This window comes from Melozone crissalis, unplaced genomic scaffold (assembly GCF_028551555.1).
Source record: "Melozone crissalis strain CALT ecotype California unplaced genomic scaffold, PUWL_Pcris_2 ptg000018l_1, whole genome shotgun sequence".
NCBI lineage: Eukaryota > Metazoa > Chordata > Aves > Passeriformes > Passerellidae > Melozone > Melozone crissalis.
The window spans coordinates 23,191,919-23,214,275 of NW_026535796.1; the positions used below are offsets into that span (position 1 = coordinate 23,191,919).

The 22,357-nt window shown below is 49.3% G+C and overlaps 1 protein-coding gene across 1 annotated transcript; it reads left to right on the plus strand.

The window, feature by feature from the left end:
- Window positions 1-1,462: 1,462 nt before the first annotated feature.
- CCDC177 (coiled-coil domain containing 177) lies at window positions 1,463-4,291 on the plus strand. Its single transcript, XM_054275387.1, has one exon. The coding sequence runs from the start codon at window positions 1,463-1,465 to the stop codon at window positions 3,359-3,361; it is 1,899 nt and encodes a 632-aa protein (XP_054131362.1). The 3' UTR covers window positions 3,362-4,291.
- The last annotated feature ends 18,066 nt before the right edge of the window (window positions 4,292-22,357 follow it).

Here is a 22,357-nt window from a genome sequence, read left to right on the forward strand (position 1 = left end):
GCAAGCACCACATTCAAACTGGGTACTCAAAAAAATGTACTGTACAGCCTGACACATCTTTGCATCAAGCAATAGCTTACACCAGCACAAAAGGGAATAAGGTTTCATGGCTGGAAACTGCTTTGAACTGAAATCTGAGAGCTTTGCCATTCCTTTCCAGCTCTGGCGTGAATTCCCTAGGCAGCCCAAGGCAGGCATCTTCATCTCCCTGGGGCTCAGTTTGCCATCTGTAAAACTGGGTTAGCATCTCCTGCTCCTTCTTACACCCTTTTTATCCTTGTCTATATTAACGGTAAATACAGATGGGCTTGTTTGTGTGCAGGTACAATGCAAAACTAGGGGCACGACCATGAAAGTGCCGCTCATTTAGGGACGGTCTGCAGGGAAAGACGCGAGCTCGGAGCGGCAGGTGCAGGGCAGGACGCACGGATTAAGGGATGCGCACACAGGGAGTGGGGATGCCCGCAGGGCAGGATGCTCTCCTGGCGGGCCGGGCGCTTCCCCGCCACCCGAGCTCGCCGCAGCATCGCCGGGCCCGGCCCCTCGCGGCGGGGAGGCGGGGGCGGGTCCCCGTCCGGCCGCAGCGCTGCCCCCGGCCCGGCGGCGCACGGGGCTGCGGGGCGGGCTCCCCCCGCTCCCGCCTCCGCCCGCCCCCCGCGCGGGGCTGCAGCGGGCAGCGCGGGGCGCCGCAGCCTGCGGGCGGCCGCCGTGCCCGCCGCCGCCGCCGTGCCCGCCCCGCAGGTGGGGGCGCCGCGCGGGGCCCGGGGTGCCATGGACGAGCCGCCGCCGCCGCCCGCCTGATCCCCGAGGCCGCCGGCACCGAGACAAAGAGCGGGGCTGCGGCCGCGCCCGCCCGGTGAGTGCCGCGGGGGACCGGGGCGGGCGGGGGGCTCCGTCTTGCGCCGCGGCCCGGGAGTAGGTCTCGGTCCCGCTGCCAGCCCTCCCTGACACCCCCGGGCACCCCTCTCTCCGTTCACCCATTCACGCGCGGACACTCTCGTCCGCCAGTCCGCCAAGCCCAGCGCACCTACAGCATCCTCACAGCCTGCCTACCCTCAGCCCAGACTGCCCTCCCGGCCCAGACACACCCCGTGCACCCCCAGCATCCCCGTTCCTTGCCGAACGATTCTGCGCCCACTGCCCGAACCTGCCGGAGGACCCTGAACGACCCCCGTCACCCCAAACGCCCCCGCGCTCACAACCCGCGCGTCCCGAAGACTCCCGCACCACGCCCCTGTGCCCGACCGCCCAAACACGGCTCCCCGCCCCGGGCACCCCCGCCCCCGGACACTGCGCCTCCGTGCCCAACACCTGCCGCGACCTGCCCCTTTCCTGCACGAACGCAGCCCAGCCCAGGCACCCCCGGTGCGCCCCTCGCCCCTGCCCTGGGGACACAAAGGGGTCCGTGCGCCCGCTGCCCGCCCGCTCACCCGCCGCCGCTTTCTGCCCCGCAGGCCGAGCCATGGTGGAGCCGCCGGCCGAGCCTCCCCCGCAGCCCTGCCCGGCGCCCGGGGGGGCGGCGGGGGGAGAGCCGGCCCGTCCTGGAGAGCAGTCGCCGCTGCTGCACCTGGACCTGTACAACTTCGACTGCGCGGCGGCGGAGGGCAGCCGGTACGTGCTGACCAGCCCGCGGTCGCTGGAGGCCTGCGCCCGCTGCGCCGTGCGGCCCGTGGAGCTGCTGCCGCGGGCGCTCGGGGACCTGCTGAGAGAGGCGCCCGGGCGCTCCATGCGGGTGGCCGCCGGCCTCTACGAGGCCTACGAGCGGGAGCGCCGCCGCAAGCTGCAGCAGTGCCGGGAGGAGCGGGAGAGGATTATCCGGGAGGAGAAGAGGCGGATCCTCGGGCCCCTCGGCAGCCTGCCGCCTTCGCCCGCCGCCCGCGTCTCCTCCCGGGCTGCGGTCGCAGCTGCCGGTGGGCCCCGGACCCATGGCGGGGGGAAGGCCAGGGCATCGAGGGGTGCCAAGGGCAAGAGCCACTCCCTGGACTCCTTGCAGAAGCGCCGCGAGGGTAGCTGGGGCAAGACCTCCTCTGAGTCGGGCGCTTCGTCGTCCTACAGCGGGGAGAGCCTGCGGGAGCGCGGGGGCAAGGTGTGCGGCCGGGGTCGGGGGGTAGCCGCCTCCAATGGGACTCTGCTGGGGCGCAGCTTCAGCCTGGGCGACCTCAGCCACTCGCCACAGACTGCCCAGAGAGTCGAGAGGATCGTCAGGGAGGTGAAGAGGAAGAAGGGTCTTTCAGAGGTGCCAGAGAGGGACAAGAAGATCGCGGCACTGATGATCGCCAAGCACCAGGAGGCCAACCTCCTGCGGGAGCAGCGGCAGGCGGCTCACCTGCAGTGGGACAGCCAGCGGCGCCTGGCTGAGCAGCGGAAGGAGCAGGAGGAGAAGGAGAAGCAAAGGGCCCTCCTGCAGGGTCAGCGGATGTGGGAGAGCCAGGTGGAGAAGCGGCGAGGGAGACTGAACCAGGAGCAGGAGGAAGCTGCCCTGATGAAGCAGAAGCAGCTCCTGGTATGCGAGGAGAGGTGGCGGGAGCAAGCGGAGAAGCAGGAGCGGCTGCGGAGGGAGAGGCTGGAGAGGGCCATCAAGGAGGACAAGCAGAAAAAACTCCATCAAGAGCTCAACTTGAAGGCAAAGGAAGAGGTCAAGAAGGAGCACCAGGAGCGAGAGGAGCAGCTTCTGCAAGAGAAGCTGTCCACAGCTGCACAGAAGAGGCTGAAAAAGGAGGTGCAGCTGCAGAAGGAAAAGAGACTGTTCAACCAAGCAGAGAAGCTGAAGCATGAGGCCTTGCTCAAGGAACTGGCCAAGCAGGAGGCAGAAGAGAAGGAAATGCTGAAGGCATCCCTGAAGATGAGTTTGACAAAGGCTCAGGAGAACTACGAGCAGCTTGTGGAGAAGAGGAACCAGGAGCTGAGGGAGAAGGCCAGGCGTGAGGACATGCAGATCCAGAGAGCTAAACTGGCAGCAGAGAAGAAGGAGAGAGAGCAGAAGGAGCACTTGGAAGCACTGGCTAGAGAGACAGAGAGAAAGCTCCAGCATGCTGCCCAGGTGGCTGAAGAGGCTGTCCAAGAAAAAGCCCGCAAAGTGGTCTTGAGCCGTCTGGAAAAGGAAAAAGTGCAGAAGATGAACAAGCAAAAGGTGGAACAGTATGAGGACTTACGGCGCAGGGAAATTCTCCTCTCTATAGAGAGGAAGCTGGAGAGAAGTGAGCAGATCTTCAAGGAGAAGAAGACTGTCTTAGAAAATGCCAGGTCTGTTGCTCGAGCATCCTTCCATGTCCGGGAGAAGGTGCGGGAGGAGACGAACATGCGCACCTTTGACAAGATGGCCTTCGAAGCAGAACTGCATGCTCAACTTAGTAAGAAGTGAAAGATCTTGTCATGGGTGAGTGAGGATGCACCACTGGTTGTCCATCATAATGTGACAGAAAGCTCCTCGGCATGAGCATTTAAAAAACAACAAAAACCAACATCCACCCTAATTTCGTGTTTTGGGGGAGCAGGGTACCGCACAAAAATGTGGCAGCTATTTCACATACTGTTTTAAAAACATTTCTCATTCTGGGTGTGTTTTAGAGACTGACCTCAGTCATCTTTACAGAGAGGAAGCAAGTTTTTCTGTCCTCCACCCCACAAGCACATGCATTTTTTTCAGAGAGGGCTGCAAAATCTGCTTGAAGCCTCTGAGTTATTGATTGATTGTTTACACCAGAGATGACTACAGCTGCGCACTCCAGCGGGAAACGCAAACAGAGATTGCTGACTACTAGAGCCTGCTGAATAAGAACCAAAACCACCCCAGCTGATTCTGCCTACTGTGATGGGCAGTTTGGTTTAAGTCACGGGACTGCATTTTCAAAGCTGCTGCAATCCCATGCCGAAGGGAGGAAGGCTGGAGTACAGAATGCCATATACTCTGGGTGCCCCTTGGCTGGGGCCAGTACCAAGCTAGGGAAAGCACAGATCAAGGCCATGTAAGTGGACATCATGATCAGAGCTGGGCAGAAGCTGTCTGAAAGTGCACGCAAACACAATTTATTTTTTGCTGTTACCCCTCCCAAGGTATCCTCACCTCTCCTCCTCCTTTCCAAGGTTCTCTTACAAACATCTCTAGAATTCCTTCTTTTTTTTTGGAGGAGGGAGTAAAGGAGAGAAATTTGTGGACAGTCCACAAACTGACAAGTACCCACACAAGTCACCTGTTCATTAAGATATGAAAATGAATGAACCTGTAGAATCTGGACTTTTGGAGAAACACAGAGCTCACTTGTAAATGGAAATCACCACCCTCTGGAATTCTCAAAACTGAAGACCCTCAGCCACCTTATCCAATTTGCCCTGTCTTGAGCAGGAGGTTGGACCAGATGTTCTCCAGAGTTCCAAGCTTATAGTTCTCATGAGCTGCGTACAATGACATGTTCGCCCAGCTCTTATCAGTGTCTACTGAGCAGGGCAGCATTTCTCTGCCACTGGTGCTAAGAGTTGTATTCTTGTATAGAGCACAAGAAAGAGAGATGCACAAAATTAGGTACATTACAGATTCTCTTAGATGAGGATCATGTCTTTTTTATAAGAGCTAACTCAATACTATTTAGGGGGAACTGAGTTCTTCTGCAATTAAATGCACCAGAAATGTGAAAAACCTATCTGTGCCCTGTGTACAGCATTCAAGTACAACAGCATTCTGCTCCAGGTTTCCACATGGACTCTTTGTTGAGTTGGATTTGTAAGCACACATCTGAAGCAGGCACTTTATTTTGGTTTTTTTCTGGCTCCGGGCAGCATCAGCTCTCTGTTCCACCATCTGTGACGCCGGATTGGGTTGCTCTGATGATAGCAGTCAGACCTGGAGCATGGAGGAGAAGCACCAAGAAGAGACAGGATCTCGTCTCTTTGCGGATGTCTCTGACATAGAACACAGTAGAAGAGACAACCAGGAGAGGGTTGACATATGGCACAGACATGCAGTCTAGCATGCATAGATTGCTTACCAGAATTTCCCAGGAGGTAACAGCGGGTCAGAGCCCTCCTAGAAGGCTTCAAAGGAGTTGTTAAATGAACACTAACAATAGACCAAATACACTGGTGCCCTGCAAGACATTACACAGTGTTGAAAATTAAGACATAGGTATTTTTTTTATTTTTATAAGATTTGATCTTTGAATCAAAGTATGATTGGTGATGTTAAGGGCAGGCAGCATGAAAGTAGGAATTAGGGCACCTGAGCAGTGTTTGCTCTGTCAGTCATTGGCTCACTGTGTAATGCCAGGCAAGTCCTCAGAGGCTGGACCTGCTCCTATTGATATAAACGGAAGCAGAGTTGGGCTCCTGGGACTCACAGGAAATAGACTCTGATTGGCAAAGCACTTCAAAGACTTTGGACAAATGTTGCTTATAAAATACAAAGTAATATTTATTTATGTATTTATGTATTTATTTACTTATTTATTTATTTATTTGAGTGGTTATTAAAGTAAAACACCCCTCAGTGAAAAGCATAAACACCCAAATCTGGTAATTGTGGAAAGGACAGCTGCATTAGTGTTTCCAGCCGGGAGGCTATCCCCTTATCCTCAGCCTCAAAGCAGCAATCAGAACAGTGAAACAAATCCTGTTCTAACACTGGACAAGGTCCTTGAGAAAACACAGACTTCACATGTTGTCTGTGCCTCAGTGATTTGTGTGTGCCCTCGTACCTGCAAAGACCTAGAAAAGAGATGGTCAGTGGCTCAAATCCAGCCACTGGAAAACTGCCCTTGCTCCCTGACAGCACTAGAGTTGGGATAAAACCTGCAGTGACTCCAGCATAGCCAGTGTTTCATCTGATTTGTAGCCTTTGGGGCTGGAGAGAAAGCCTGCCAGCACATATATGAAGGGTTTTGCTTCCTGTGTCATTGCACTGGGTTTGAAATTCACTGCTTGGTTAATTTAGCAGAGGGACAAGGGGGAGAGATGGGAAACAGTGGAAAGAAGGCAAATGGTGATAGGTGAATGAGCAGGCAGCCTCTAACTGGGGGAGCATGTTTTCCCTAAAGCTCTGCTGCAATCTACATGAAGACTGTCCAAACCTCCCTCTGACAAGGGCATTTCCAGATGGAGAACATTCTGCAGCCCAGGAGACATGGCCACTGACTGTAATTACACCTGGGGTCCATCTCTTGCTGCTGACTGAGTTTGACACCTTGGGGCTACAGCTGAACTAATCAACACAAACCTACATGAAGGTAATTGGATTGGCAAACTAGTGTTCCTCTACTGTGCAGTGTACAGCTCAAGTTTTGAATGTGCAATCTGAGAAAAAATATTTTTTTTTCAAAAGACACTGATCTGTGTATGGATATTTTTTATTTCTGTAGTGGTTTAAGTCCTCAGTCCATGAAATTCAGTGAATTTTATGAGTTTAAAATTGGAACATGGGAAATTTAAGTCAGCAGTCTGGATGGAGGCATGAGGTATTTCTTGGGTCTATTTATGCTTTTGTTTATTTGTGAAGGAATTCTACTGCTGGATTTCTGTAGGAACAGAAGTTAAACCAAAGGTCACATGTAAAAAGTATGGCCCTTTTAGATGGGGCTTATTTGGTGTTTTTGCAATTGAGCTGCAGGTTAGGGAGAATCAAAAAAGCAATCAACATGGAGGAGAAGCACTGACTAAAGAGCAGTTTCTTTTGGCTGACCTCTGGAGGAATTTGGGAACAGAATGGAACACATTTTGCATGTTCAGAAATTCTTGTTTATGTGGACTGTCTAGGCTTTAATGGCATCTGGGCTGAAACTGGAGCCCTTCAGTGCCAGAGAGAGTGCCAACAATCTTACCTGTGTGCTTCCTCTTCACACAAAATTCATCACTAAAACTCATTCTCTCTGTCAAGGTTGAATTTGGCAGATATGTCTAAAAGCTATTAGGAGGAGCAGCTGCACCACCACTGGTTAATATTTTGCAAGGTAAATTTTAAGCCAGTTTGTACTAAGTTCTTTCTCCACATGCATAAGAGGCATGTGAGGATTAGATTTCTCGCCTTGGTTATCTATTTTCCTCTTAGGATGCTGTGGAGCTGCAGACTCATTCTTTGCTAAAATTTCTCCTGGTGCCAGGGGAATTCTGTTTGCCAAGAAAATGCTGAATATGCAGTGCTCACAGGTTTGATAGGGGACTTAGTTAAAGACATCTACATGTCTTTATTAAGCCAAGGCTGGACAGGGAGGTGTGGGAAACAGAATTTGCAATACATTGCCCGGCGTGTTATATTTTACCTGAGGATGGCTTCTCATTGCCGCAGTTGTTGCATCAAAGAAAGACTTGCTTTCAGCTGTGGGCGTTCTTCTGCAGGTAAAGACAAAAATGTAGTAGTTGAAATGCCATTTCAAACATGAGGTTTTTTTGGTTTGGGCTTTGTTTGGTCTTGTTGGGGTTTTGTTTTAAAGAAGATGCAGGGAGATGTAAGGATGAGATACAAAGCTAGTGAGATGCAGCACATTACAGATGGTAACTGGTGTCTTCACAGGTAGTTCTGCTCTGTGGGCCTGAGACTGTGCTGCTTAGTAGAGCAGCCACTACATCCAGGAGAGCAGAGGTGCTCTGGGAGGTGCTCTGTGATGTGTTCTCAGATCACACAGGCTCCCTTCAAAGCAATCCACTGTAAGCTCTAATGCTTTGCTGCTCCAAGGGAGTATAGTTTGTTAGGATTGGATTTAGCCTATATAGTTGTAAAAGAAGGCTGTCATAGGCAAAACACTGGCTTAGCCCAGTCCTTCTGGAAGGCAGCCCCGAGACACCTGCTTTGCAGTGCAGTACAGGGAGCTGATGGAGCTCTAATACAACTGCTTGGGGGAGTGCAGCCCCACAAGTCCTTGTCAAGCAAATAGCACCCACTCTGAAGAGCCAGTATAGAGGCAGGGTAAGAAAATCATAATGCTTCTGGCTTCTAGGCAGGCAGCAGCTCTGCCCTCCTTTTGGTGAGATATTACTAGGTGATTGTTTAAAGAGAAAACACTGGGAACAAGAGAAAAATGCAAAACTCTTCTAACCCAAGATACCTGGAAAGAGATTCTCCATTCACGGAGACCATCCAGCACTATAGGGAGGCCAGTCTTCAGAGCCTTCATAATGGAATATGCCTCATATCCCACATGCCTCTTAACACTAGGACCTGAAAAAAATTTGTTTGTAGAGGCCTGACTTCTTTGTCCTTAGCCCATTCTTTGAGCATGCATCTTTACTGTGAAACATTACCTTGTTACTGTAAGATTCTAGTCTGAAAGGACCCAAGTCTTTCTCCGGTAACTTTGCACTCATCTCCTGCATCCCTGCCATTCAGAAATCCTCTGCATTGCAAAACCACTCTGGCAGTAAGAATCATCCTGTATTACAAAACCAAACTGCCAGTGCTGTTTTGTTCTTATGTGCTTTACACAGCTCCCTGCATCTAATCTCAGGACCTGGCTGTGAGGTAAAACAGTTATCGCCTCCAGCCTAAGTACAAGCAAACTGAAGCAGAAAGAACTGATGTGATTTGCCCTGGGCCATGTTGGCCTCCCTGATCTAGCTGGAGCTCTCACTCACGTCCTCCCTAATCCCCATGCAGTCCTCTAATTGACCTCATCTGCTTACAGTGGAGGGATATCCCTGTGCCCCTGCTGTGGCAGCTCCCCTGACTCCTGATCTGCAGCTGGTGCTTCATGGAGGATAAAGGTTTTAAACCACCAGCCACCACTTCTGGGCATTGTCTCCAAACTCTGAAACACTTTTAAATAGGGGGTGGAGGAAGAGGGTCTGAAGGTTATATAAGGCTGCACTGGGAGCCCAGGACAGGAGCAGGGTGAGAGGAAGGTGCATGAGCAGAGATGGGCAGGAGCTACAGATGGAAATGTTAAATGAATGAGTAAACATGGACTGAGTATCCTTATAGCATCCTGGCTAGCTAGAATCACTTAGATCTCTATGTGACAGCATACAATAACACTTTCTTTCAGCACATTAAACTTACAGGGCCCAGTTCATCCCATTAGATACCTCTCTAGGGCCAGCAGAGTTATTCCAGGAGTGAATACAGTCTAGATATATTAAGCTTTTCATTATTTATGTAAATCACAGTGGCTTGGCAGAGCTTATGCTTTCAAGAGCTTGGTGGAAATTTCCTCCTGCCTGAGCAGTACCCAACGCAATGGGATGGGAGGGTCACATATCAGCTGATATTTTTAGACTGGGTGACAAATTTGTCAATACCCTGGTGCTGGACACTGTGTTCCTGGGTGTTTACAAAGCAGTGTCTGCTTAAGCAGCTCAGTGCAGTTGAGGGGAAGAGCAGCTGGCACAGAAGTACTTTGTCAGATAGTAAGTTAAACAGTTGGGAGTAAGAGATTTGGCTCTTTGTCTGTTGGACACTACTGGGAATGTTTTGGTTTGTAGGAGGATGATGTGATAATTTAATCTCTTTTTAATCACCTCCAAAGTAAGCTGTGCCATTTTTAACAATTATTTAATGATTTATAAGAGGTAGGAAAATAAATGAGCAAGGGAGCACAAAACACAGATGTGTAGGCAAAACTGAAAGCCATTTTTCTTTCCCTCCTGAAAAAAAACATATTACCCCAGCAGGTGAAGGTTTTGTTAAGTACCACATTGCATGCAATTTCTTAGACCCTAGGAGGGGACCACTCTGTTCACGAGCTTGCTACTTAAACACCTGTCTCCTGTACATGCTGACAAGACAGGCTTCATGCTTACCTCCCAGCAACAGCTATTTCTTTAGATTTCAAGGAAAATGTGGGATCCATGAACAGGCACCATTTTCACTATAGAGGGGCCACTGCACAGCCATCCTGGATGGACTTGGTCCACATCTGACATGAACCCTGATGGAAGAGTGGCACTTTGTTCTCACCAGGGAATTTCAGCAGCCCTCATTCACACAGTCTAGGAGCCTCTGCACCATTTTCAGCTTCCACCTGAAGTTGTCAAGATGTCATTGTGTCCTAATTTGATCCCGAGGCTCCTTCTCCCATTGCCTGCAGCTAGGTAGCTGGGGGGCTCACCATAGGGTGCAACCAAGTCTCTACATGTCTGCAGAGGCTTCAAGAAAACTAAATTGCCCTGTTCTTTCTTAAACTGGGGCATGTCTGTGCACAAGCAACTACAAGAGCAATCTGAGTCTGGGCTTTGGGTGCAGTAGACTGAAAACCTACAGAAGAAACTGGAGTGTTGTGGCACAGCAAAGGGATGCTACTGTTTTATTTTTAATTATCAAACAGTGCTGCTAATTTACTTTCCCTGCATTGCTTTCCCAGACAGTACCATGAATGGGGCAAGCATTACCAGCCCCAGTGGAAGTGCTTAGCTGTTACCCTCCCCACTTGGACCAATGCTTGGCATGGGAAGCGGTGTCCCTGCTTGCCTGAGAGGGAAGCTTTCCTTTCTGCAATCAGCATCACGTCATGCACAGGTGCTCTGGGGCAGGCTGGCATCTAAGATACATCCATCCTATCACCAGCTTCTCCTTCTGACCTGGACTCTACCAGTAAACTCATACCTAGCTCATAAAGGTCTGCATGACCTGTCATGACAGGGATTCTAGGTATGTTGTAACAGGTATGCGTCATGATGTTGCTTTTTCTGTCATCAGTTTCACTTGCTGCTGCTCACGAGGAAGTAAAGCCAGGAAGGATTGTTTCAGTAAACCAGAGCGGACCTGCCTGCTCTCAGAAAACGGTAGGCAGGTAGGCAAGCTGAGAGCTTCAGGGCTTTATGCAACACTAGAACACCTGACATCTGAGGTTAGCTTTAGATATACTCCATATCCCTTTTCATGGTAGCTATCACTCCAATTTACATCACTTGGATGCTGTGAGTCCTAATATTTTCCAGGCAGAAGGCACTCTGTCTTGTAACAGAAGTTTTCTGTGATTCCTACAATTTTTTTAAAAACCTGCACAATCTGTTTGCAGAATCAAGTATTTCAATGCATTTTACTTATGGTTCCATCAAAAAAAAATTGTAGAAGTAGAGATTCCTGAAGGCAATGATGTTCACACCCAGACCTACTGTCCTCTCTAAGTTTCTCTGATCAGACTGCACTGTGCTGCTCCAGAGGTTTCTTGCAGCTCCTGCTGTCTCTGGGAAGCTGCAGGTCCCTCCCTGCAAAGCCACTGTACCATAACACAGCTGCCACGTGATTCAGTCCCCAAATGCACAGAAAACTTGCTGTAAGCTACCAGGGGAATTTATGCATCTCCTGGAAGCCACAGGCCCTTCCCATCCATCCTGACACCAGGGCTCTAAAAACTCCCTGTACAGTACCTGCTGACCCAGTAATGCTGTCTGAGTCCTCTCCATGGCAACGCACTGCAGTGTCCTCAGCCACAGGCACGGGTGGCCAGGGAACCGACGCATCAGATGTATGGAGAATAATTTTAGCATAAGTTTTTCCATGGGGAAACTGGAGGCACAAAATTACTCCCCAGAGGAAGGAAAAGAATGTCTGAAGAAGAAAGAAATAACAAAATGAGTTACATAAATATCCCTAAAATCATAGGAGACATGGTTTATATGTCTAATGCAACAGATGTACGTGGCCAAGCAGCTTCACACATTTTAGGTACCCTCAGGGATGAAGAAAGGTAGAAAGTACTTAGGACCTCAGGTGAGAAAGGAATGAGGTTTCTCAACAAGGGTTAGGGCTGGTCAGAGTGGAAAATTGTAGGGAAACTGTTCTAGACATCTCCAACTATGATGGCTCTCATACCACTACAGCAAAGAAACATATCCTGAATGAATGGTGGGAGTAAGGATGGAAAAGAGAAGCCTGGGATAAACACACACAGGACTTAAACAAATGTATAAAATAATGGAAATAAGACTGGGCCCTACATGAAAGTCAGGATGAATTGTGAATTTTTGAGGTCTCCTTCCTGGTGAAGGCTCCTGCATTACAGCAGCAGAGAAATGCCTTCTGCAGCACCCCAGCCCAGTGGCTTCCTCTACCCCAGGCCTGCATGGGTGCTGCTCCAGGCATCTGTCAGGCAGCACCCCACAATGTTAAGAAGGAGCCTGAGCTAAACCACCTCCCTCTGGGCTCTAGGGCAGCAGCCAAGAGTGCCCAGGGTTCTCCTGTGAAGCAGAAGGTGATGAGGAGCACCTCTTTTAGTATTTGAATCTGGGCTGTCAGAAAAAAGATTTTACTCTGTGTCAGTGCTAGGATCAGGAGGATGAGCTAAGAACAGGTATGTATCTCAAGACCACAGGATAGAAAAACACCTTTCTACTAAAGACTGTTTTAATTCTGCTCTTTTTTTTTTTTTTTTTTGTGTGGGGGTGGGGTGGAGGGAAGGTGTGGGGGGTTTTTTTGGTTGGGTTTTTTTTTTTTTTGTTTAGGTTTTTGGATTTTTTGGGGGGGGGTTGTTGTTGTTTTGGGGGGGGTTGTTTGGTTTTGGGGTTTTTGTTTAATTTTCTTTTATTTTTCTTTTTAAGTTGTTTGGTTTTTTTCTTCCTCAAAGACCAAATTTAATATCAAACTGCCAGGGTTTGGTAGAGCATGGCCATAGTCCTGTTCTCATTAGGGAACTGGATTGCTGGCTGCCAATCCATACCCGCCTTTATTTGTAATCAACCATTTTGATTCAGCCACCAGACCCGGGATTGGCTCCTACCTGCTGAGGTCAATTGCCCAAGGGGAAGCACATGGTGACAGCTAGCACATTCCTGTGCCCAACAGAGGAGGCACCACAGCCACAGGTAATCTGAGGCTGGGGCTGTTTCCAAAGAGCAGGGACCTTGTGAAAGGGAAAAGCCAGATTAAAGGGAATCATAATCCTTAACTATGCAGTGACAGCCTGGGAAGAGAGGTTTGCTCAAAAAGGCCAAGGGTCTTCCCTCAAGAATGATAGTGCCTCATTGTTGGCAAGGTGGATATGGGCTTGTGTCTCCATCTTCTCCTTCTCTGGCAGGGGTAAGAAACAGAATTACAGCAAAAAGCAGGGGACAGAAGTCTGGCTGTGGGGATGAAACCTCCTAGGTGACACCCTGTCAGTCAAAGCTCCCCCTGATTTCACTTGCAGACAGAACCCTAAATACCACTGGAAGAGTGGGCTCCAACCCTCAGTTTGTACAACATGAAACCTGGTCCTGCACCCATGCTCTGATGCATTTGCTGCACTTGCTTGGAATAAGGCAGGCTTGTGGGGCATTCCAGCATGCCTGCTGCATGCTTCACAGCCATATCCCAGCCACTGCTTTGAAGCAGCAGGAAAGGTTTTATCTCATTCTTTCCCAGTTCAAATCAGCAGGATTAGCTGTTTATTCAGGAGTCCCTTCCCCCATCAGCAGGGGAAAATAATTATAAACCTTCTTTTTATATGTGCCAGCTAGCAGACAGGCTCAGTACGCAGAGGGACTCCCTGATTTCTGACATGCCTAAGCCCTCAGACGACTGTGGGCTTTTTGCACCATATGGCTCTATCACTGGACAAAATACTGCCCTAGATAGGCTGGTTGTTTTCCAGCCTGCCACCAAATTAACTTAGGAGGATGGGCACATACAGCCACAGTTTCTGCATTGTTGCCACCGTTTCTGAGGTCTCCAGACCTATTGCAAGCCACTGTATTTTTGCAGCCCCTCCTGCCCCCCTCCAGGACCAGCTACCAAAGGGATTAAACACAGCATGTTATCTACTGGGGTGGCTTAATCACTGAGCAAAGCACTCATCCCCTGACCACAAGGTCAAGGAATTATCTTCCTGACAGATAATGCAGCCAGGGCTTGGAACAAAATGAGGAGCTGAACTGTCATTGCCAGCCCACAGGCCACAGTTTTATTGCTGTTTCTGGGGAATAGTGCTGCTAAGATGCTGTGGAAGTGCAGCATGACTCTTCTCACCTGCCCCAAAATGTCTTCTGGTGTCAGGGGAAGAGAAACACAGCAAAAATGGTATTCATTTTTGGATACATACATCCCCCTCTCTCAAACACCTCTTATTCCAAACCTGTCCCTCTGAGATCAAGAGGTTTTGATGGCTAGATAGTTTTGGCACTGTGTACTAAAGAGACTGAAGAACTAACTGAGCACTAAGACTGGGCCAAAAGGGAAATGACCTTGGGGGAAACATGCATATCTAGAAATACAGTTTCAGAGGACATAGATTCTACACGTCAGTTTCAGCAGAAGGTGGGAAGTCCTTTTCCCATGTAAGCTGGTCTGTTAGGGCAGAGCTGCAGGGCCTGCCAGCCCCATAGCTCACTACACAGCTGTGGGCTGTGAGAGGGCAACTCACATCTATGGGGAGAAAGGTCTTCATTGGACACTTAAACATAGAGAGCCCAGGTCTGCTGCCACCATAAGAGAGTGAGGAAAACACAGAGAGTTCAAAGTGAGGTTCTTAGTAGGCACTAGCAGAGGGCATCAGCTCCCACAGCATTGCTGTGAGTGCCTCAGGACCCTCTGCACATAGCCAGGCAGGATAAGCCACAGTCTTCTGCCCTGGTGTAGAAGAGTGGTGTCTTTTCATAGAAGGGAAAGGTGTAAACTGAGATTACAGAAACAGGCTGGGAGGATGAGGCTCTCTACCCAAAGCTGGGTAAAACAAATAGCTTGCTTCCTAGGTGACTTCCTCCTGGTCACATACATGACAGTCACATACTACTCCAGAGGAGGAATCCTCATCTCTACAAGAGTCTAGGTCCTGAAGACTCTGCTTGAAATTACACGTGTGCTAAATCTTCCTTGTTGTGCCTTTCAAAAACAGCTAAGCAGTCAAATGACATTTTCTCACCTCCCTCAGTACGTCTTGCCTTTTGCAGTCCAGCTGCTCCCTAAAGGCCCTGGTTGTTACCATTTGTCTGTGAAACATTCACACCCTGCCAAGTCTGTGTGCCTTACCTGTGAACAGCAAGGGCCACACTGCAGCCAGGGGCACTGCTCTTCTCCATCTTCCCACCAGGAGATGCTTCCTGCAGCACTGGTGTGGAATGTGAGAGAAGCAGTTCCCACCTTAAAGCGCAAGGTTAACACATCTTAGCAAATTTCACTGCTCTTCAGCTATAAATCAAAAATAAAAATGTTTTTTGTTATTTTAGCTCAGAACATGAAAGGCCTGACTGTCTCTGAGATGTCTGTCTCTATTAAGCTTGGTGGATCCTCCAAAGAGCTCACTGAGGTTATGTGCATGCTGTTCATCCTCCTGGGACAGGGCACAGATATCAGAGCCCCTCTCATACACCCACATCCAACCTAACAGCTAAGGCACAGCAGGGACACAGGCAGGGCAGGCAGGCAGAGTAAATAACCTGCTGCTGTGCAAGGGAACTGGATGAGCTAGCTGCAAATAAAAGTCCCTTTTCTCCATCTCTTATCTCAGGCAAAGGAGAGAGCATCCCACAGCGCTCTATGGAAAACAGAGCACTAATACAGCTTTAGATTTTCCACCCAACTGCTGCTCCTTGGCTCCCCTTACTTTCCCACCTGCATTTCTCTGGGCCTTTGGGGAAATTGACATCATGTGTCTTCTATATTGTTCTTAATTAGGAAAACAAAAAATCTCCTTCCATTAAGTGACTCTCAAGAGCAGAGACAGGGGCACATGCACTGAGAGCCATCTACCTTACAGTCTGCCAGGGGCCCTCTCCTCAGTGTCTCTCCCATGGCCACTGTCCCTGCAGCCCCAGGATCTGCAGAAAGCACAATCCAAGCCTCAATATCTCTTTGTCCATAGCAGAAAGGTGCACAACCCCTTCAGAAAAACCACATTTCTCTTCTAAAACATGTGAGAGAAAGGGAAACCACCTGGAAATCAAGCACTGCTCTGGCTGTCCTGTGTGTGCTTCTCTCCACAGGGATGTGACTGTGAAATGCAGCTGGGTATGCAACCCAGAGCTTGTTCTGACCAAGCTACAAGGTGCTCCCCAGAAAGGGAAATGACTGCAGAGGTTCACCAGGCCAGGTGGGGAATGGCATGAGTGGCTTTCTCCTCCCATGGAGCTCCAGCCTGGCACTTCTACTTACTAGTTTCTCCATTTCATTAAGCTTTACCTCCTCCCTACAAGCGGACTTTAATAATGACTTCTCTACATTTCTACCGTGCTCCAGATGATAGCATGGCCACCAAAAACAGGACCATCTCTTCCAGAGGGTTCACCAACCTTCAGCCTCCAAAGGTTACAGCACTTAGCCTGGATAACAATTCATCTTCCCCCCAGAATGGTCCATATATGTTTAGATACAAATAATACTTGGAAAATGTATGCAATTAAATTTAGCCTTTCCAGTAGTAAGTCTAAGAGCCTGGCTTTCCAACTTAAGCAACTTTTAAGCAACTGCTTTCCTCCTTCTCCCCATTAGTGGTACCAGATCCTGCCTGCTGTGTGAGATGGGCTCCCTCCCACCAAGGATCCTCTCCTTCCCCCTGCTCAGGCACTGCCAGCTGGGTTTGCCAGGTTTCCCCTGGGAGCTCCTCTGCCTCTGGCTCTCAGTGCACAGCCAGGCCTGCCAGCCCATGTGCTCCCCAGCGAGCTGCTGCTCCTCAATGCCTCCTGCAGGGTCTGTGCTGGCTGTGTCTAGGAATGTGCTGCTCCAGGCAGCAGTTAATGCAGCTGGAGAAATCCCCAATGTATGCCAGAGATGACATGCCACACATCCTGCTTCCAAGCCTTTTTTGCCATAGATTAAGAATGGCACTAAATTTACCCCATGGTAAGTAGGCAAAACATACTTGTCTGTGGCAAACAGAAGAGATTAGAGGCTGTTTTCAATAAATCTCCGAAGATTAAGGAGAAAGGAGATTCCATAAAGTAAAATCTGATTTGTCCTTGGCACAGCTGTCTATCTAAAGATAAGTACCCACATCCCACTTCTGTACAATTCACATTTCTCCACACACTGCCTCCAGAACATGAGCTGAAGTAATGGCTTTACTACTGTAACTAGCATTCATAACATGGCAGGCTGTGCTATCAGGGCTGTGGGGATGGCAAATATTCACCCATTTCTCCTTAGAAAGGAGACAGGATTCATTTCACGTTACCTTGGGAACTCACACCCTGCCATGCAAACATCGCACAGGCAGGCAGAGAGAGAGCTGAATATAGTCCTGTCTGTCCTACTGTCTTCTGACCTTATACAGCACAGCCTCCTTCTTCCATAATTGATGTCTCCTGCTGCAGAGGCAGCCACAGCTGCTGATTCTCTGGCTATCCCATTACAGCAGTAGCAAGTGCAAGCCCATTATTCTGCAAAACAATTCAAATTAATTCAGAGCCTTAAACCAGAAAGTCTTTCCTTATAACACCACCTTTCCCTTACTGCACTGCAGCTACAAGAAGTCAGCAGCTCCATCCCTCCATTTTCCCCTTAAGCCCATTGTCTGGGACACACATGCCATCTCTTCCAAGGAAACAGTTTCAGTGACATTCAGAGACACTTAAAAAATCCCTGGTGAATGTAAGAGGGATGTCTTTCCATGGCTCTTACGATATAGCTGCAGTCTGTTAAATCATGCAGATAGGAAAATGTTGAGGAAATTTCTGGCACACCAGCTGTCTGACCTGACTTATTTACACAATGCTAGAGCTAGAAAATGCACTAGTTTTATAGCCCTTGTGATTTGAGACTGCTTTTCCAGGGAAAGCAGCAGCAAGGAAAAGGGCGCATCAGGCTTTCTATGTGCTTACTTCAGAAACCATGTTATCCCCGAGCCTCATGCCCAGCCCCTGGCAGGGACAGGCTGCCTGACCCCTTCCCCAGCATGGGAGCTGTGTGCCCAGCCCTGACCACAGGGAGCTGCCCCCACTGACCCTCACCCAGGGCAGCTGGGAAGGTGCTCACCTGCCTGTCTTTAGCAGGCTGCTGAAAGACTTGGAAAAGCTGAAGGCACAGCTGACCTGGCAGCTGCAGAGTGGAGGCACAGACGTGTCTCTAATGCAGGATTAACAGGCTGATGTCCTTGCCAGGGCTGCTTGCCCACACACAGCCTTTCTCTGTGGGTCTGGCAGTGCAGCTACAGCAGAGACACAGCCACCTTCAGGTACAAAGCACACCAGGCTTCATCTGAAGGTAAAACTTTCTGGTCTGCTCTCTGCCTCTGAGGAAAAAACAGAAATTACTTTTGAATAAATTATTTTCAGGGAAAATAATAAAAAATTAAAAAAAAAACCTGATTATGAAATATTTCTTTGAATAGATGACAAACTCCTCTGAGTGAAAGTCCAGTGGAGGGGACTGGTTCCTCTGCCTGCCCCTCGCCCCTGTGACAGGACCTGGCACAAGGACTCCAAAACGGCTCACTCTGCATGTCCCAGGTGAGGGGACACCCAACACCACCCTGCCCAGCTCTGTACCCACATGTGGCCCATGAAGCAGGGAGGGAAGGTGCCTGGTTAAGAGCCTGGGGTGTTGACTGCCCATCGCTGTGCATTTTCTACATGAAATGCTCAAGTCGGAAGGACTTTGGATCAGGATGAATAATATTTCTAGACAGGAAGCCAGTGTTATGAAAAAAGCATGAGCAGCTATGAGGGCGTGTCTCACCTCCTTTGCACTCCAAAGAGAGCAGCACCCCCATCCCCACCATGGCAGAAGTGTCCTCCCACTGTTCCTGGGTGCTGCAAACCCCACCAGGGTGAGGCTAATTTTCACCTAGGGGAGACAGCTCCAGTTAAGCAAAGAAGAGTAAACAGAAAGCTGAGGGAGTAGCCTGGAGGGGAAGGTGAGGAACAGCCAGCTTGCAATCCTGTTAAAAGCTAGGGAGAGCTGGATAGACAGGGCAGGGTGTATACTCACTGTGTAAAGCAGTATTTGTTTGCTAGATCTGTGATCCTCTTCAAGCACAGACAGGATGGAAACTCCAGCTATGTATGGGCAGTGCACCAGAACCAAGGCCCAGAAGTGTATTTCAGGTCTGCTCCCTCCTGTCTTCAGAACACTTCACTCCTTTGCAGAGTTCTACCCACAACAGCTATTCTTTGCTTCCCTGGTAGGACAGATCTTTCTTTCCCATTCACACGGAAAGCAACAGTTCTTTCTTGCCCTTCTCTGGTTCCCTGGTCCGGGAATGAGGCAGAGCCCACACACATCTCCCCTGGCAGCCAGGCTGCACTTAGGAGCTGAACCAGGAGCTCACAGCAGAGCACTATGGGGACCAGGATCAGGAGATGCTCTTCTCCCTTCAGGAAGGGAATAGAATAGCTCCCACCCCTGCTCCCAGTAGCCTCTCCTAAGGCTGGCTCACTAAACTGCTTCCTTCCACTGTGCTACTGAAATCTTGGTGCAAGGTGTGCCTCAGGGTGCTGGGATCCAAGGAGCGGGATGGCAGGAGCAGCTCAAGCTGTGGTCATGGGGCTCTCTGCTCCTGGGTGGCAGCAGAGCTGCAAGCTGAGCTCATGCCCACTTGCAAGGGGAAGCCAAAGGCTCCCATGACATGGAGGAGCTGTGAGTGTGTCAGGAGACGTATCATGCACATCCTTTGGGGCATGCAGGTCTGAGGGTGCTTCCTGGATCCACAACCACCACCACTGTTTCTGAGCAAGGGTACAACTCAGCAGCAGCTGGTCACAGCTGGAAGGATTTTCTGTGTAGCTAGCAGCCATCAAAACTAATTCCATGCCAGCACCAGGAGCCAGCCACATGCTGAAGTGGACTAAGTGTGCATGTTCTCTTCTAGTTCCTTCAGTATCAGCCAGGGCAAGGGACTAAAACATTTCCTTCACCAAACAAATTCATTCTCCCTTACTGCAAGACTTCAAGCTTCAAATACAGTGTATCCCACCACTCTCCCTTATCCAAGCTTGATATATGTGATAAGCACAATTATTTTACCCATCTGTGATACCTTTGAATGGCTGAGAATTTTCTGTCCTCATTTTGGAGCCCACGTTCCCCCTACACAGGCAGGAAATATAGCTCAGCCTGCACATTTCTTCTCTTAATCTAAAATAAGTTTCACATTAAACCACACTTGATCTGTATTTGTGTGAGGGAGAAAACCACTGCAAGAGAAATTTAGGAGAAGAAGGAAAAGCAGCCTTCACTGCCATTCCCCACATCCCTTTGTGGGTTGCAGCATCTCTCTGAAGTACCACACACTTGATCAGAGAGGGATCTAGAGGGCTGCTGCTCCAGGCCTGAGGAGTTTCTGAACATCCAAATCCCTCGAGAGTTACAGGAATTTCCAATATCTTCCAGTACATGTTTAGATATCCAAAAGCTTTCCAGCACTTTTTCAGCTCCCCTGAGCAGCCTCTGTGTAAACACAGCTACCCACAAAGTATAACCCTAAGCGCGTCCCTGAATCACAGGGATTGTATTCCTGCATCACAGGGCATGCCTCATGTAAACTGGGGAGAGAGGAGAAGGGAGAAAAGCTGCAGACTCCTCTTCTCTGAGCACCTGGGGCTGGACTCCTTGGTTGGATTCAATAAGCTTTTTGCTTGCTGGGAAATTGAACAGCCGTCTTCAGGTTATTGAAATGTGTTTGCCAAGGCACACAGTTTGTTTTTGAAGTACAGCAACTGTCAACTGTCAGCAGTGCTCCAGCTTGTCACACCTCCTGCACTCCTACCCCTCAATCTCCTTCCTGTTGGAGCCTCCAACAAGCTCCCATTGCCGGCGATAAGCATGTGGTGTGCCTTTGGCACAATCAGGAAAGGAAAGGAGAAATTAAAATAGTGGCTACTCCCAAGCAAGTTACAATCCAATCAATCTCAGGCAATCTTTGCATTAAAAGCCTGCTCCTCTACTCTGCTACAAAAGCCACAGCATTCTCATCTTGTTGCTATGTAATTTTTATTGCTGGTAGCACCTAAAAGCACAGCCCATCTCTGCCACCCAGGGACCTTGAATGCCCTGTGAGCTGTCCCAAAGACAGAGTTCTGCCAAACATGCTATCACCCTGGTCATGGCTGTGCTTTCAGCAGTGACTGGCACAAGCCTCCAGCCTTATTCCATCAAGGCTGAGAGTCAGAACCTCTTTTGAACAGGGCCTAATTCCATTGCAGGGAGTCAGTTTGCTCACACCCACCACAAAGAGCTTGTTTCCAAACCCCCTTATTAACATGATGATGTCAAAAATATTAATTCCTATTTGCAGAACTTGGATATAAAATCTCACAACAAAAAACAGAACTTGTTTTCCTCATGTTGGAGAGGCAGGGGCTGTACCTTCTGTGGGCAGCCACTGACGTGTGGAGGAACAGGGAGCTCTCTCCCACCCCAGAATTAATGATGAAGAAATCAACGAGAAGAGCAGCTCTAGGAGAGGACATATCCCGCCACTCTTGGGTGGTTTCCACAGAGAGGTCTGAGGCAGGGGTGCAGTCAAGAAGAACTCAAGGGTAAGCAGAGTTCACTTACAATTTAAGCGATGCAAGGTTTGCACTTTTCAGGATACAGCAAAAGAAGAGCACATGACCTTGCTGAGTTATTTATTGCAACAGCTCTGAGTTAGCAAAAGGTGCCTTTGTTACCCCCACAAAATGCCCTTTATAATTTTTCTTCCTTTGAAGTGCCATATCTGCCAATACTGAAAAAAATCCAAAATCTGAATGTTGGTTCAGGCACTACACTGTATCCTCCTGCAAAGAGCAGAAAGGACTCACAGACCTGAGTACTCAGTTGGATCTTTCTGCATTCTGGTTGTGGAGATAAGCCTGCAGTAAGAAGTAAGTGTTACTTAATATAGAAAAGGGGATGTTATCTCAGTACACAGAAACACACCGCACTGGTTTGTTCAACAAACCACACATAGTGGCTGAAGTCGTGGTGACTGTCACCCCAACAGGCCACCTCAGACCCAGCTCTCAGGTGACTCACTACAGCAATTCCTCTTGCTTGGTCATTTCACCCATTCAAATCCATGCTCGGACTAGGTAGGTAAAAAAATCATACACAGACTGGGCAAAAAACTGCAGAGTTGTCCTTGTGCATGAGGAAGAAGATGCCAGAATGAATGCATCCTTCACAGGCACATCAGCACCAAGGAGCACTGAGAGTCCAGGCAAGCCCCTGCCTTGGGCAAGACTTTCAGAACATGGGCCACTTTCCTGGGAGCAAACCTCTCCTTACTGGGTACAACATGAGCCAGCTTCTGTCCCTCTAACAACCACAAAAAGTGACAGCATTGAAAACATTCAAAACAGACTATTCCCATGGAAATCTATCATCTTATTTCCATAGAGATACACTAATATTACACTAAGTCCTAAGCAGAAAGCCTGCCTACTATCTGGAGCTAAAAAAAAGCCATACTTTGTCACTAAAAATTGCTACCAGCTTATGTCACTTGTGTGCCACGCACAGCAATGCACAACATGCACCAGCAACCATTTATCCTTCATTATCCACTTCTGACCCCAAGGGCAATTTCCATTTCTTATCCACTTTCTCTGC